The sequence below is a fragment of the Alexandromys fortis genome, unplaced genomic scaffold, assembly GCF_014885135.2.
Source record: "Alexandromys fortis isolate MF-2015 unplaced genomic scaffold, M_Fortis_MF-2015_v1.1 scaffold_151, whole genome shotgun sequence".
Classification (NCBI taxonomy): Eukaryota; Metazoa; Chordata; class Mammalia; order Rodentia; family Cricetidae; genus Alexandromys; species Alexandromys fortis.
The window spans coordinates 2,855,002-2,871,069 of record NW_026068043.1 but is presented as its reverse complement, the minus strand read 5'-3'; the positions used below and the strand labels follow the sequence as shown (position 1 = coordinate 2,871,069).

The following is a 16,068-nucleotide window of genomic DNA, read 5'->3' as shown; positions in this document are numbered from 1 at the left end:
TATATATATAACCAATGAGGTCATGCTTTAGTATTCACTCATGCTGACAATTTTACCCATGCTATAGAACCAGACCAGGATAGAGGTTGGAAATCAAAAGATGCAAGCAAATGGAAAGTACATTTCTACTAACGTAGGAGAGGTGGCTCAGCAGTTAAGAGCACTGCCTGCTCTTCGAAAAGTCCCAAGTTCAATTCCCAGCAACCACATGGTGGCTGACAACCATCTGTAATGAGACCTGGTAAGTAATCCTCATCAACTTAGACCATGAAGCCCAATATGGACAAGTTCAACAGGATCACCATATACCATCATTGCCAAATAATAAATAATAAAAAAGAAGAGAAAAAGAACAAGTGGGATGGCTCAGCTAGTCAAGTACAGGTAGCCAGAAGATGATTCACAGCTTGAGTTCTGTCCCCTAAAAGCCACATACAGGTGGAAGGACATAATTCACACAGTTGTTCTCTGAGTGTGCCTGCAAAGGAACACACAGGCACGTGCTCACACTCCCACCCTCCCCCAACAATTGTGTTTGCGTTGTTTTAAAGCAGAGCTGGTGAGCGGGCTCAGCAGGAAACAATATTGCTGAATGAGCCTGATGTTATCTCTCCCAAGAAATCATGCAAAGGTAAAAGGAGACAACTAGCCGCATGGTGCACACACACCATTAAACACTAATGGAGAAATACACACCACTTACACAAAAAGCTTGAAAATAATTATAAAGACTAAATGAACTAACACTGATTTGACTGAAAAAAAAATCAAGTTTGAATGTATAAAGCCTGATGAACAGAATCAGAAATAAAAAGCATTTAAATAATTATCTACCACTTAAACAAAAATTGCATACATAGACTATCCAGGTATTAAATCATGGATTTCATTTGTCAAAAAAAAACAGCTTATTACAAGTAAAATCTCATTGCATCTCAGTTCTCAGATTACCCTCACAATATCTACCATTTTAATGAAGATTTCCATTCATATCTATGTGTAAGTTCTAGTTGCTTATTTATTTACTTGCCAATGTGATACAAACTAGAGTATCAGACTGCTTGTGGGCAGGTTTATAGGGCATTTTCTAGATTTATGATTAATGTCAAAGGGCCCAAGCCACTGTGGGTGGTGCTACATGTGAGCAGGTGTCCTGGGTTCTGTAAGAAAGCAGAATGGACAAGTCATGAGGAGCAAGCCAATAAGCAGCAGCTCTCCATAGCCTGTTCTTCAGCTCCTGCTTCCAAAGTCCTGTCCTCCCTTGGTTTCCTTCCTGCCTTGGCTTCCTTCAGTAATGGACTACAAATTCTAAGATAAAACAAACCCTTACCTTTTAGTGATGCTTTTGATCAGGATGGTTATTATACCAATAAAATTTAATTGTGTGTGCGTGTATGTGTCTGTCTGTCTGTCTGCCTGCCTGCCTGTCCATATGCAAGCAGGTGACATCAGAGAGCAGAAGAAGGGGGTTGAATCCCACAAAGCCAGAATTACAGGTGGCTGCAATTCATCTAACCAGACAGACAGAAGCAGAATTCCAGGGTTGGCAAGAGTACCAAGTGTTCATAACCACTGGCCATTTCTTTAGCACTAGAACTCAGCTTTCTCAGTCACCAATGGGCTAGAGGTCAGGGTGACTTCTGAAACCCCTGTGACCAGAACATGTCTCTGACTATAAAACTATAGGAACCAAAGTAGCAGGTGTGTATGACTCTGGAAAGTGTAAGGCTGACAGTTCACATAATGACCTGTGCCTGCTTGATGCCTGTGCACGTGTGGAACATAGGATTCCGCTTTTTCATGAGGTTCTTCAACTGCTTAATGTTATAAACAGTTACTTCTAGAAAGTCCTCATGTGAGGAAAACAATACAGTGGTGTTGCAAAGTTCTTAAACAAATATTTCAAAATTTCTTTAAATAAGAGGTGGAGGCTGGGGGTGCATGTGAGTTGGCAGAGTGCTTACCTAGCATGCACGAAGGCCTAGGTTTGATGCCCAGCACCACATAAACAAGGTTGGGTGGTGCACACATCTTTAATCCTAGAACTTTGGAGGTTAGAAGGGGTAAAAGTAGAAATTCAAGATCATCCCCAGCTCCACAACAAGTTGTAAGCCAGCTTGGGATAGTGTCTCAATAAAATGCACGTATACAATAAATAAATAAAATAAATATGCTAACAGAACAAAATACCTTTTCTTCTTGTGTTTAGGGCTGAGATGTTAACGTCCAATGATTGTCAGCACAGTGCACAGCCCTAATTTTCCCTTAGCAATGCCATGCATTTTAGAAGTATTATACCTACTGGAAGACCCCAAGAAATACAAAAATACTGTCATTTGGGGGATTGAAATGGGAATAAAGGGTCTAGAGAGGGATGGCTTGGTGGTTAAGAACACTTAGTCCTACTGCAGAGGACCTGAATTCAGTTCCCAACACCCACCATCAGGTGCTGCCTGACTCCGGCTTATCCCTTCTGGCCTCTTCAGGCAACTGCACTCACGTGCATGTAACCACCCACCTCACGCATACACACACCATTTGAAATAGAATTCATCTTTATTAGAAAATGGAAATCAATAATTGTGGCGGGAGATCTGCATATCAAAACTTAGGTGAATCCTGAGGTACCCCAGGAACACTATTCATGTGTTTCTGATTTCCTTCAGTAGTACACTGTGCACAGTCCTGATAAGAGTTTATGAGCTGTGATGCACACAGGAAATATGGAGTGTGCAGCAGGAACCAGGGCTGCTGAGCCTTGCTGCGTTTTTAAGTGCTCCTTAAAGTTCTGAGGCCGGCCCTACACGGCAGCTGTTTGAGCTGAGGTCATTCTGCTTTACAACACATGCCAAGCAAGCTTGGAGGTGACAGTTTATAAGCTCTGATGTGCAGTTGTCACCTACTTGAAAACACCCAACATCCCCAAATCACCATGATTTATTACCGGTCACAAGGGGAGCTGGCGATGGCTTTTATTTGATTTTGTTTTTTCCTCTTCATGGGTTACAGTAGAGCCATTAAGTGTAGTATGAAAAAGGTGACTTTAAACATGACTATTAGTGGAGCTAATTACTAAAGGAAAATCAGAAATCATTTATTAGTCTGCTAAGCAAATTAAGGTTTGTTAGAAGAAATTTATAGCTCCAGTCCTTGGGTGATGGCTGGTTTATCAGAGCATATGTGTCTAGGACCTGACAGTTTATTAACTGTGCTGTATCTAACAGCATGCCACTAAGGTGCTTTTCATAAAACGACACTGCTATTTTAAATGGATAAACACTTCGACATGAGCAAAATGCATTCTAAATGTTTGTCTTCTGAAGGCAAGCACTGGGAGTCAGTGAAGAGCCTCCAACTATCAGAGCTTCCAATGACTCCGGTTTACAGTGACGCTGATGACAGGAAAACATGGCACTTGGAGTGAGCTCGGCACCCCTCCCCTTTAACAAGCCCTAATCGGGCTCTCTAACCTCATTCACAATACTCTCATTGTTTCACCGAAATCTAAGATTTTCATGAATGGGTAGGGGAGCATCTAATTTACAACTGCGGGGGTGGTAAATACATTTTTAAAGAAATATATATTTAAAGCAGTTAAGCAAAGTGATGTCCTTTGATCTGAAAGATTCTGACTGATGAGTACCTGAATTGTGTGTCTGTGGTGTGTGTGTGTGTGTGTTTGTGTTCATAGCCTGTGACTCTCTGGTATATAGTTCACATCAACTTATATAACATTTATGTGACACGGACAGCTACTAACTTAAGGGCTTCATTTTCAAAACCTGTCAAAAAAAATATACAGGTTAAAATGAAATCTCATTTTCAATTTTCGATGCCATGACCTACCTAGTCATTCTGGGACTGTCAGCCCTCTGCACTAAAGTTCTTACTGAATCATCTAGCTATGGAATAGGAGAAGCGAATGCGTGAGTTTCTCTGTGGATACACATCTCCACATGAGCAAAATTTAGTTTGGAAAAAAAATGAAATATGCATTAATAATTAATTAAAGGATACGTACTTTCACTATGAGGCCCATCAATAGAAAGCTGGTGCTGAAAGTCAGTACCCAGGATCTCATGGTGCCCTCTGCAGCATGGGAAGGCCAACAGGGCCAACATTAAGCACTGGTCCTTTGTGGCACCCGTCATTGGCATGAACTACCACAACCTAAGGCCCTGTTGGTGAGTTTCTTCTGGGATGGCTTGTTATTTCCATTTCCTCTTTGATGATTCCTTTCCTCCTTCGCATTTTTGAGAAACATGGCAGAGGAGGCCATCTCCCCATATTCATTAAAAGTATGTGAGCTCTTAATAGATCTGATAACATCCACTGCCAAGAAACTTTGCAGATAGTGTGAGAGTTAACATGGATCAAGCTGATGGGATCTAGAATGACCCGGAAACATATGTGCTGAGGTCACAGAACAACTTCCTGGAGTCAGTCGTCTCCTTTCCACCATGTGTATCCTAGGGATTAAACTCAGGTCATCAAGTTTGGTAGCAGGTACTTTTTCCTGCTAAGCTAGCTTATCATATCCCTAGAAGGATTTTTAAAAGTATAGTTCAAAAATATGGTTACCTGGGATGGGGATGTGATCCACACCTATGAATGAAAACCTACAAACAATTAAAAATTGCTGAGGGCAGAGAGAGGGAAAGAGAATGAGAATTAAAATCTTCTCCAGGGATAACTCCTTACTTTGAAACCCAAAACCAAGTGGACAGACCTAAAACGTGTGTGTGTGTGTGTGTGTGTGTGTGTGTGTGTTATATGAGAGCAAAACTAAATGGTTTGATTTGCTTGTTTATAAATAAAAACACAATAATAATTAAATAAAAGGAGGCCATGATTTTAAGAGGGAGTGGAAGGAGTGAAATATGGAAGGGTTTGAAGGGTGGAACAAAATGATTTTAGTAAAACAATTAAAATAACAATCAAAAATATAAATATATTCAATAATACATTTCTAATGAAAATATTTTAAATTACAAAAAAGTACACAAATTATAATAAATGGTCATGGGATTTTTCAAGGGTTTGTAGTTAAAAACCTAAGAAGGAGACAAAGAACTTTCCCCTTTGGAAGAAAGGCACAGGACACCATGTTGCACTTTGTACCTGATCACAGAACAATCTCTGAAAGTTAAGTAATGTGCAGAACAACAGTAATTACACACACTCCATCTTAGGAAGTATAATGTTATTCAAACCCCTTTCCCACAGTGTGAATCATAGGCTATCAGCACACTGGTTTCCTAGAGAAATTAAAGTGTGACAACTAGTAAGCTTGAATTTTAAAAGAAGTAACTGGAAGGAGGATCTCAGGGGAGCAGGAAGGATGGTTCACCCTGGTCTAAGAGTCCCTTTCACAGGAGCATATGGGCTCAGCCAAAGAAGTTAATCACCTAATTACAGACTTGATTACAGGGCTCCAACTTATACCACTTCAGGGACTGGAAAGATGAAACATGAGGCCCTGAGTTCAGATCCATCACCCATAAAGAAAAACCAGCCTTGATGGGAAAGCAGAGACAGGAGGATCCCTTGGAACTTAGCAGACAGCCAGCCTAACCAATCAGTGAAATCCAGATTCAATGACAGACCAATCTGATGGAGTGTTGTCTTTCTCCCAACTCTGGTCACTCCTCCCAACCACTTTTTTTTTTTTTTTTTTTTTTTTTGGTGTCACAGGGTAGGTAACACACCCTGCAACCAATTTCTTATGAGTGGAATTACTGAAAAGACCTTCCTTAACTGCCAAGCCCAAAACATAGGCATGCTAAATGTTCATGATGAGCTTTAAATCCCCCATGGGGTGGGGTGGGGGGCAGGCACCAGGATGACAAAGAAAAGCATCTGTGCCTGAAGTTCACACAGAGTGAGATACAGCCAAGCAAAAACAGAATCCCACGCCCACGTGAAAGCTCCAGGAAGGGAAATTACTGGTTATACAACATGGACGCAAATGGCAAAATATACTTTCATGTTATTAATTTTTAGCAGTGCCCTCTGCCAATACAATATTGCACAGTTTGACATAAAGTTTATCTACTCATGAGCTGTGTGAAGAACAGAGACACTTAGAGGCCCTCAGTGGTTTCAAAGTGCATACTTCCTGTGCAGAGGATACAAGCTCAGTTTCTAAAACCTATATCAGGAGTTCACACCACCTGTAATTCAAGCTCCAGGAGATCTGACTCCCTCTTCTGGGCTCTATGGAACCAGCACTACTGTGCACATATTCAACAACAAAAAATTTTTAAAAACAATTTTAAAATTTTTAGGGGAAAAAAAACCTAGCTCATATTCAGTGTACATTAATTATGTCATTTGGTGTAAGACTCACAACTCTATTAGGTGGGTGGTGAGGGAGAAACAAAGATATCAACCACCCTGCCCAAGGTCACACAACCAGTCGCACAGGTCATTCTGCTACTAGGTACTTCATTACATGCTACTCAGAGTAAAATTTCAAGTATATGTTTCAGACGGAAAGATAGCCAGAAATGTTTAAATCAAACAGAAAATGTATTCACTGAGTTGACGTTTAAAAAAATCAAAAACAAAAAAAAAGAAAACCCTACACATACTCCAACAAGTTTCAGATTGCTTGCCAAAAAGGAAAGAAAAACCCAGCAAATTGATTCCAAGTTGCCTATAATTTCATTTATATTTAGAATATGAGCTGAGCAGTGGATGCGTATGCAATGAAAGAGAGACAGAGTGTGCGTGAGTGTATGTGTGTGTATGTGTGTGTGTATAACACTCACAGTATTCAAAGCCTCCCCCAAACGTGCAAAGTTTGTTCCAAACCTTCTCTATTTTGTCTACTTTAAGAATTCTTTGCAATATGCTTATGTAAATAGTGCTCTTCACTGCTGTTCCCATCTCCAAAATCTTCTGCTTTTGCATAGACTGGAAAACTGACAGACCTAAGAAGACATCTTTGGAACACAAAACCAGGGAGACATAAACAAATAAAACCAGATCAAAAACAAAGGCTTCTTTAAAAGCCTTCAGCAGAACAGAACAGGCAGAGTCAAAGAACTGGAGACGAGTACAATGAGCCGGACTAGTCCAAGAGTGAGCAAGCGCAGGTACAGATACACACACACACACACACACACACACACACACACACACACACCACATGCACACAAATACAGACTTCATGATGCATGGATTATGAACAAACAAAACCAAAGGTTTTCCACCTTTGTTTACTAAAATCTGTACTACAGTACATGGGAGATAACTAGTTTCTAGAGTGAGGAGGATACTTGAGCCGTGGGAAAGTGTTTAAATAAGCACTTCTGATTTGGTAAGCCCCAAAGGTGAGGGACTTTAGCCTTTCCACACCCAACAATTTATGTTTCAATGATAAGAATTAGTTCATCTGTAGTGATTTCCCCCATCCACATATCAAAAAGTTGTTGAAGCAGATTAATGAGAAAAGAAAAAAATTTAGTATGGGACTCAACCTAATACTGAGCCTGAGTCTTCCGTACTGAGTGAGAGCCATTCTGATACACAGACCACTAAGTACAAGGTAACAGTATGTTTGGGGGGGAAGCAAGTACAGAAGTTGCAGATACATTATTTAAAAGCATGAAACTCACCAACATGGACCTTAGTCCCTGGTATTGAGTATTACATGTGATAATGTTGGAATGACACTTGAAACAGAGCCAGGGTTTGATGCGGGCCTGGCAACTCCACCTAGGATTTTGCAGGGTGATAACAGAACAATGCAGTATTGGAAACACATTCTGGGAGGGGGGTTTTTATCATAGCTGAGAGCGGAACAGACATCTGGTACGCATCTTCTCCATGTACGCTAATAACACGACAGTTCTTGAGATAAGCAGAGTAAGTAGATTTTACCAAAGCAATTTTAGCAAAATGAAGAATTTTTAAAGTTAAGCAAAGTTGTTTCAGCATTAAAAAAAATCTCAAATCCTAATTAAGGATTTGTTAGTTATCAGATTATCATTAGAAAATAAAGCTAAGTATTCATAGAACTAAGGAAGTAAAAAACAAAACAAATGTCCATTCTTTAGACAACATTCTTCTTTCAGTACAGTTATAATGCCAATTAAAAAAAATTAACAAAAGACTGTTCAGGCTATAACTGAACATGGCAAAGGTAGTGGTTTGGGCTTTATTTCTGAAAAGGAGGTGGGGTGAGAATAGAGCCCATGCATGGAGGACAGGCACAACAGCTTCCAGATTTTACTTCCAACATCTCAACCCACACCCAGACTGGTGTGAAGAGATGGCAGATGGGACCACGTCTGTTCTTTCAACTGCTGAAGCAAGACGCTGAGAGCATCCTGCTCCTTCTGTAAGCATGAATATTTAGGCCCTGGATGCTAACTGTGCTAACTGTATGATGAGAGTCCAGAGCCGTCCTTATCATTCGCCTTGGATGATAGATTAAGACTAAGATGTGTGGGTGGGTACTTTTTGGTGAAACTTAGGAAAGACTCAACATTCATGGAAACAATGCTGATTTACAAAAGTTTACAGAAATCCATTGAGAAAAATGAGTCAGCAGAAGAGGGGTGAGCATCTTAAGAGGACAAAGTTAAAAGTAGCTGCCCTGAATTAGTAGTTAGTGACCATGTTTCATAGGATGTGTTCAGTCTTGGGTCTTCTAGGATCAAGTGTCCCTTCCAAGCACAATTAAGTTCCTGTAAATACTGCAAAAAACTGTAACACTGCTATGTTATCTTGTGTAAATAATGCTGGCTTCCAATTCTTCCTCACTGATATCTTGAAAAGGAATACTGAATCCACAAAGGATAATTTTGTTGTAAAAATTTAATGAAGCAACCATTTTCTCTGTCTTTTAATGAAAGATAGTGTGATAGCCCAGAAATATGTTTACTCCGTCCCCTCCCCTCCCCTAAGGGCAAACTGTAAGTATGGTAACTGCTGTCATATAAGCTTGATAGGGGATACCAACCAGAGTGTGAGGGAAACACCCGCAAATGTAAGAACAGAAATACAAGTCAAGTCACTGTGTACATAGAAGCTCTTCAAAGAAGGTAACTTCATATGTAACCTGATTTCCATTAATTATGGAATTGGGCTGGCAAGAGCAATCATGTTTCCCCAAATTTGCCAAACATGCTAAGTACCCCAGCTAGGCAATTGCCTCCTGATCCTTAGGGCCCAACAGGATAAACCTTTGAGAAATAAGATAACTCTCAATGAAAGGGCAGAAATATGTGTGCTCATGAGGAAGGAGAGGGAACCCCTGACCGTGTTTTGTTCACACTGTAATGAGGATTTGTTACAGAAGGGGACCGATGGCAACACGAGGCGCGCAGGTGGAGGAGGAGATGAACTTACGAAGTAGCCTGTTCCCAAGCTGGAAGGAGCTGAACTCTGCAAAGAAAGCACAAAGACAGAGTGGGGAAGTCAGTAGCGATTTTTAACATCCTCCCATCCACACAGCTCATTACCAGCCCTTTGTGAGCTTTTCATCCAGACATCACATGCACGGGCGTGAGGCCCCTCGTCATCTGCTACTGATACACAGAATGTGTTGCTTAATTTCCCCCTTTATATCTCTCAACAACTCAGAGATGCTAACGTGCTATTTACTGGATTCTGAGCTTCTGCGGTGGACGTAATTGCCAATTTATTTGACAGGCAGCTGGGTAATGAATTAATGATGGCATTTCGCCCTGCACTGAGACTAAACAGGCACATGGCAGCCTGCCTCCCTGACTTCCTGACATTCAAGGCCTGGGTCTCAAGCTATTTGGTTTTGCGGCCGCAGAGAGGCAGAAAAGGGGAAAAAGTCCAGACTGACATGAAAATGAAAAGCCCAATGGGTTTGGATGACTTTTTGGTATATGACCTACTTGTCAGTTTATTCCCTGAAGGCTTTGGTTAGTACACACTTGGCACTGTACAAAAATTAGACATTTTGTAAACATAATTAGTTGACTAAAATGCAGAGAATCCATGGTCAGAGGGAAGCAGTTTTTGTCTCAATATTACCAATTCAGACTGCCACAGCTCTGACACACTAAACCACTAAAAATCAATAACTCTGAGCAAAACTAAGGATATCATATACTTGGAGGGGGGAGGAAAAGTATGAACATGGAAGCTGCTTGTATTTATTATGATCTATATGTATATATGTATGCCTATATTAGTTTATGCGTACAATGTGTGTGCAGGTGCTCTGAAGAGGCCAAACGATATTGGAAACTCTAGAACTGGAATTATAGGCAGCTGTGAGCTTCCTGATGTGAATGCTGGGAACTGAATTTGTATCCTCTACAAAAGGAATGAGTGATCTTAACCAATGTATCATCTCTCTAGTCCCCACCCTGCCCTGCTCTTTTGAGACAGGCTCTCATGTAGTCTAGGCTTACCCTCAATTCCTGTGGGACAGAATACCACTACACTCAATTATGTAATGTTAGTGCTCAAATGCAGAATTCTATGTATGCTAGGCAACCATTCAACCAACTAAACTATTTTGCCCAGTCCTCTACCTGGGGTTTTAGACAAAGTCTCCATGTAGTCTAGGCTGGCCTTCAACTCCCTGTAGCTGAGGACACCGTTGATCCTCCTGCTTTCATTCCCTGAATGCAGGGACAACAGGAGTACACTACCAAGCCTGGTTTAAACAATGCTGGAGATGGAACCCAGGTTCTCATGCACACTAGGCCAAGTACTCTACCAATGAAACTACAGAGCAAGTCTGGAACTTTTTGGTGTATATGTTCTCTTGAAAACTTGTCTTAACGAATTATTTAATTTTTGTCATCCCCTTTACAATCAAGGGAGACACAAAATAAGTTCAAAATGAAAATAAGCCGATGGCAATCAGTCTTTCCATTGTGGCCTTATCAGCTTTGCCTTAGGGGGGCAATCACCTCTATGGAGAGGCCCAATCTCCCACAGAATTAAAAAAAAAATCACTAACTTGAGCTGTTCCATTTACATATCCGATCTCCTACTCTTTAAACAGGCACAAGGAGCCATGTACCTCCATATCATGTCTTACACCAAAAATATTGCTTGAAAGAATGTGTGTGTGTGTGTGTGTGTGTGTGTGTGTGTGTATTATTTGACACAGAAGGCAACATCAACACTTCTTAACAGCAGACATGATTTCTGCTGGCTGTGAACTGGGAAGGTATTTGAGTTACTCAACTTATTTATTTATTGTTTTTTGAGGCAGAGTTTTAATATGTAGACTTCGCTGTCCTGGAACTCCCTCCGTAGACTAGGCTGGCCTCAAACTCACAGAGATCCGCCTGTCACTACCTTGCAAGTACTTGGATTAGCTACCACTGCCCAGCTGAGTTGATTTTTCATGCTTTGATGATTTTCAAAAAAAAATTGAATTAAAGAAGGGAGGGCAAGTCTGGATAAACTTTGAGGCTAAAGTTTATTACAGCAAAGAAGGCATGGCAGCAGGAGCCAGGCATTGCTTCTCATGGGCTGGACTGCAGTGGTACACATCATTAATCCCAGCACTCAGGAGACAGAGACAGGCAGATCTCTGAGAGTATGAGGAGAGCCTGGTCTAGAGTTCCAGTACAGCCAGAGCTGTTACACAGAGTAAGCTTGTCTTGAACCCACTCCCCGCCACAGGAAAAAGAAGTGGCTCATCACACTGCATCATCAGTCATGAAGCTGAGAGAAGACAGGAAGTACGAGGGACCTAAACAACACCATGGCCTGCCCTTAATAACTCTCTTCCACTACAGCAGGACTTTGCCTCCTAAAGGTTCCAACATCACCACCAGCCTTAAACCAAGTGTTCAATCACTTGGAGCTGTGGGGGGCATTTCACATTCAAACCGGAACAGTTTTCCGACTGGGTCCACACCCAACAAAGACAGCTTGACACACAACATTTCTAAAGCAACGGTTCCTCATCTTGGTATTTCCCACAAGTTCAGGGGGAAAAAAGCACCATGAACGGAATGCTAGGTATGTGACCCACACTTACAAACCTTGCTGCAAGGCTAACACGATCTCAGTGGTTAACCTCTTCCAGAGGACCTGAGTTCAGTTCCCAGCACCCACCATCAGGTGACTCATACACCACCTGTAACTCCAGCTCCAATGGGTACAACACCCTCTTCTGGTCTTCCTGGGAACCAGTATACCTGTGAAATATGCGAACGCGTGCACACACATACACACACACACGTATATCTAAATTAAGGGGGAAAACGTGAGTAACAAACAAAACCTTCCTGTGTTCTTGATTCTATAAGCAAACGAGAGGGGGTGGAAGAGGGTGGGGGTGGAGGGGAGAGAGAGAGAGAGAGACAGAGAGAGAGAGAGAGAGAGAGAGAGAGAGAGAGAGAGAGAGAGAGAGAGAGAGAGAGAGAGTGAGAAAATCACCCACTGTTGTAATGGAGACAGACTCCTTTTACCAGTGACTGACCATGTGAAAATGTCACCTATTTTCTGCACCCCCAACTCTTATTACAGCAGGTAAAGAAAGAAACCAAGTTAGGTCTCTACCAGCCTGGAGTCCTGCCTCTAGGAAACAAATTCATTTTAGGATGAATGACAGAGATATAAGGGGATTTGTTGATCTCATTCACCCTGCTTCCCGAAAATGTTTTATCCCAGAAGAAGGATCACTCCAAACCGAGCTTCCCACCCCCATACGGACATCATCGTATTGTATACCAAAGCAAATTACATCCTTGAGGTCTAAGCAAGCTCTGATATGCTCATTTTGCATATATATTGTGCATTACTTGGGGGGAGCGGGTGGAAAGAAGGGCTTTGTTGTGCATGTTTGCTCCGGCCATTGTTTATGCAGGTCTGACTGAATGAGGGAACAGTGGGTATCATTTCAATTTCTGATGTCAACATCAAATTACTTATTTAATTTCATGCCTGGTGAAGCATTGTATAGCTACACGCGGAATCATTTCAGTTCATTTGTTATGCTGTGCTTTCACAGCGATTGGCTTGCCTTCCAACTGACAGCTTTAATTACGACATGAATTTGATTGCACTGCTGAGGAATTAACATAATGCAACAAAGCATTTAAGCACCCTGCCTTATCACCCAGCTTCCACACACATGGGTACACACACACACACACACACACACACACACACACACAGATAGACATGAAAAACAAGAGATGCTGGAATCCCCTGTGTATGAAAGGTGCACTGGAGTCAGCCTCAGAGTCTGGAAGGCAAACACATAGACTCTTAGCATCAAAAGTTATCTACAATTAGCAATGAACTGAGCATACCAGTTTCATGAATATTGTATCATTTGTTTATTTGTTTTTTATTCATAAATAACAAGAACTCATATATTCCAAGCTGACCTGGAAATTATTGTATGGCTGATTACCTTAAAATTTTTTCAAATCAAGTTTTATTTTAAAATTCTGTGTGTGGTTGTGTGTATGTGTAGGTGTGTGTGTGGGTGTGTGTGTGCGTGGCTAAGAGTGAGTGTAAGGGTGTGTATACGCCCACAGAGGCCAGACGAGGGCATCGCATCTACTGCAGCTGGAGTTACAGGTAGTTGTGAGCTACCCTAAGTGGGTACTGGGAATTTAACTCAGGTGCCCTGTCAGAGTAGCAAGTGTTCTTAACCACTGAGAAATCTCAGTTCCCTTAAACTTGTCCTGTATTTCTGAATGCACACTTGACTGTGGGTGTATGCATACACATGTGTGTATGCACACATATGCGTGTGAGCGCAACTGTAGTCACAAGTCTACATGGGTTTAGCACTGGAAAACCAAACCCAGGTTCCCATGCTTATATGACAAACAATTTCCAGATTGGAACATTTCTTAAAGCTTAGCCTCCTGCCCCTCATGCCTCTACTTCATCAATGTTGGATATCCAATCATGGGACACCCATATTAAGTTTGTTCCATGCTGGGGATAGCACTCAGAGCTATGTGCATAGTAGACTCATGCTTGAATTATTACTGCCAAAAGCTTTAAAGTGAATCGTTAGCAAACTATCACCTTCTCCCAAACAAACAGCTAAGAGTGTTATCACTGAGTCCTCTAATAGTTTTTTTCACATTTCCTGAAACCTGTATACTTGTTATTTCCAACAATATATTTGGAAGGTATCTTAATTCATGACTTTTTGTTGTTATTTTACAAGACAGGGTTTCTCTGTAACTTTGTAGCCTGTCCTGAAACTAGCTCGTAGACCAGGCTGGCCTTGAACTCATAGAGATCCGCCTGCCTCTGCCTCCTGAGAGCTTGGATTAAAGGCGTGCACCACCAATGCCCGCCTAACTTTATTGATTCCTTTACTATGAAAATTTCATTCAAGTGTTACTTGAACACGGTGCTTGCAGTGTCTTAAATATTTCTTCTGGGACATGGCCATTCATGTTTGACTCCAAAATAAACTCTTTCCCATTGCCCTTGAGGTAAGACCTTTTTCTTTCTCCATCAACACTAGCTCTGACTCTTTGCCATCCCCCAAAAAACAAGAAAAAAATTTCTTGGCTATCTGTGTTCATTCTGAGTTCCAACCCAAATCTTAGCTGAAATTACTTGAAAACTTAAATGATTTTCCAAGTCAGAAATTACATAAGTGCCTCTCAGACCTCCAAACCACAGACATCAATTGTGCTAAAAAATAATATTAGGAAACAGTGCTTCCATGGCTTGACATTTGCTGGGAGTTGCCCATTATCAGAAAGCCCTGCGGTATCATGTTACAGGGGATGCGAAACATTTCAAAGCTTAGAATAGACGTGTGGCAATGCCCAATCCAACAATTTCAAGACAATACCCAATAGTGTTGATTTTAAATTTCTATATTCTTCCAGGCAATTAAGTAAGTTTTCATATTTATGTACTTACTTGTATGTGCCTATCTAGTTGTGTGTGGGGACTTCAGTGTGGCATGGTTTGCATGGGAAGGACAGAGGAAAACTTCAGTTGTTTCTTTTCCCTTCTACCATGTGGGTTCGAGGAAAAAAACTCGGGTCCTTAGGCTTCGAAGCAAACACCTTTACTCTCTGAGTCACGTTGGTGGCCTTCCCCCTAGGTGTTTTCTAATAAGAAAAAGGTGGCTACCATCATTAAGGGGGTAGGTTTGGGTAAGGAGACTCAAGGCAGACTCTTGTGGGAATTAGCAAAAGTGTACCAAACTTGAGTAAGCTAAGTCTCACTCATACCGGAATAACTAAACCAGCCAAGGTGACTTAAGAGGATCAAGGAGGAAAGTCAAATATTTGAGACAAGCTTGGACTACGTTGTATTGGGGTCATTATTTAAGACTATCCACTCAGCAAAGCTGTATTCAGATAGACTCCAGATGCAAATATTACCACCGCTGGGCATGTTGAGAGTCTCTACAGAAAAATATGTAAGGAAAGTCATGGGAACCTCACCAGGGGCTTCTCTCAAGTAGTTCTGTGCAACTGTGGTCTAAGCAACTGGCCTTGGGGAAAACCTAAAGAATTTCAGCTGAGAAACACTGCAGAAGGGGGCTCCGTCTATGCAATCTCAAAGTTGTCACCATCCATGCCACGATTAGACCTTCTTGTGTGTCTAACTCTATGGCCATCCATGCTCTCTCCCAGAACCTTTTGCTCACTGCTCTATAAGCAAGCCTCAAAAACTCACTGGTTTCCCAAGTTCCCCCCAACCTCCCCTTCTCACTTTTCTCTCCCCATCTCCCCTTACCTCCCTCCCCACCCTCCCCCAAGATCCCATTTTTTGCCCGGCAATCTTGTCTACTTCCCATAATCAGGAGGAGGGTTGGCAAGAGATTTGGTGCTCCCAGGTGCCCAGGGCGATGTCCCCAGTTAGTTCCTGGGGCAGCTGAGGACAGAGAACCTGAAATGACCCTATCCTATAGCCATACTGATTAATATCTTGCATATCACCATAGAACCTTCATCTGGAGATGGATGGAGATAGAGACAGAGACCCACACTGGAGCACTGGACTGAGCTCCCAATGTCCCAAGGAGGAGCAGAAGGAGGGAAAATATGAGCAAAGAAGTCAGGACCACGAGGGGTGCACCCACCCACGGAGACAGTGGGGCTGATCTATTGTGAG

The 16,068-nt window shown here is 41.7% G+C and overlaps 1 protein-coding gene across 9 annotated transcripts in view; it reads right to left on the bottom strand.

Moving 5' to 3' along the window:
- Auts2 (activator of transcription and developmental regulator AUTS2) overlaps positions 1 to 16,068 on the bottom strand; it is a 1,106,765-nt gene that overhangs the window by 601,719 nt on the left and 488,978 nt on the right. For all 9 annotated transcript variants that reach the window (XM_050166142.1, XM_050166146.1, XM_050166147.1 and 6 more), the window contains exon 4: positions 9,361 to 9,396. In XM_050166142.1, the coding sequence (XP_050022099.1) occupies positions 9,361 to 9,396 (36 nt within the window). The remainder of the gene's footprint in view (positions 1 to 9,360; positions 9,397 to 16,068) is intronic.